Genomic DNA, 1,410 nt, shown 5'->3' on the forward strand with positions numbered 1-1,410 from the left:
TAGACCAAGCTTATTCAGCTTGGAAGACGAAAGGTATACTACGATTTTCTGATTTAATTTGGATAATTGTTTCATGTCTTTTGAACAATTATCTAATAAATATAATTTGCCCAGATCTCATTTTCTTTAGATATTTACAGATTAGGAACTTTCTAAACACTGACTGTGTTTCTTTCTGTTCCAGCAGTTCTGATCGGCGCGGCCGGCGATGTATCGGACACCGCAATGTGTCAAGCGTATCCTGAAGGTGTCCATCCCTCTGCTGGTGGTCCCATGCCTGATAAAGCTGACGCTGGTTTGGATGAACGGGGACACGCGGCCCCTCTGCCACTCGCGGGTCAACGGCACAACCTTTCTGATGCAGCCCGCCAACCGGTGCGACAGCGACGGTCCCTTCCTCGTCCTGCTGGTCACCAGCTCGCCGGAGCAGTTCGAGGCTCGCTCGGTCATCCGCCGGACCTGGGGGAGCGAGCGGCGGACGGCGGGGAGAGGCAGGTCGGTCACCTACTTCCTTCTGGGGCGCGGCCGAGAAAGGCAGGAGCTCATCCGGCGGGAGGGCGAGGTGCACGGTGACATCATCCAGGGAGATTTCGACGACACCTACTACAACCTGACCTGCAAAGTCCTCCTGGGCCTCCAGTGGCTCTGTAACTCCTGCCCCTCCGCCACGTTCGTGATGAAGACCGATTCCGACATGTTCGTCAACACCGACTATCTGCTGGAGCTCCTCTCCCGGGAGCCCCGCCGGCGTGACCTCTTCACCGGGTTCATTATGGACCACTCGTGGCCCATCCGCAACATTTTCTCAAAGTGGTACGTGAGCGCGGCGGAGTACCCGATGCAAACGTACCCACCCTTCTGTTCCGGCACCGGATACGTCCTCTCCAACGACCTGGCCTGCCGCGTGTGGAACACCTCCCGGGCAGTGCCGCTGTTTAAACTGGAGGACGTCTATGTGGGGCTGTGCCTGGCCGAGCTAAAGGTGAAGCCGCTGGACATCCACGACCGCCCCGTCTTCCACAACTACAGGGTGCCGTTCTCCATCTGCTCCTACCGGCAGCTCGTCACCTCCCACCGGGTCACACCGACTGAGCAAGCGGACTACTGGAGACAGCTGCAGGCCTCTGGCAATGAGAAATGCCCAGGGGACTAGTGAGGGACCTGATGTCTCTGAGCCCACTCAGAGGACCTCCATACGGTAGGGAGAAAATGGGGGGAGGGCGTGGAATTGGCTCGGCGTACGGGTGACTTTACGACGGCTGAGCTGTGGGTGTGTCACGACCACGGATTCTGCAGCGCAGTAGATACGGCAACTGCGCATCTGAATATGCACGAGTCAGCTAATTATTATTTGATTGTGATTGTATCTAACGCCATTCATTCAGTCGAGGTAATTAGGAGCGGGAAACG

The 1,410-nt window shown here is 56.5% G+C and overlaps 1 protein-coding gene across 1 annotated transcript; it reads left to right on the forward strand.

The window, feature by feature from the left end:
• Positions 1–208: 208 nt before the first annotated feature.
• On the forward strand, positions 209–1,153 carry LOC132388872 (beta-1,3-galactosyltransferase 5-like). The gene has a single exon (XM_059961299.1). The coding sequence runs from the start codon at positions 209–211 to the stop codon at positions 1,151–1,153; it is 945 nt and encodes a 314-aa protein (XP_059817282.1).
• Positions 1,154–1,410: the final 257 nt, after the last annotated feature.

Source organism: Hypanus sabinus, unplaced genomic scaffold (assembly GCF_030144855.1).
Source record: "Hypanus sabinus isolate sHypSab1 unplaced genomic scaffold, sHypSab1.hap1 scaffold_43, whole genome shotgun sequence".
Taxonomy (NCBI): Eukaryota; Metazoa; Chordata; class Chondrichthyes; order Myliobatiformes; family Dasyatidae; genus Hypanus; species Hypanus sabinus.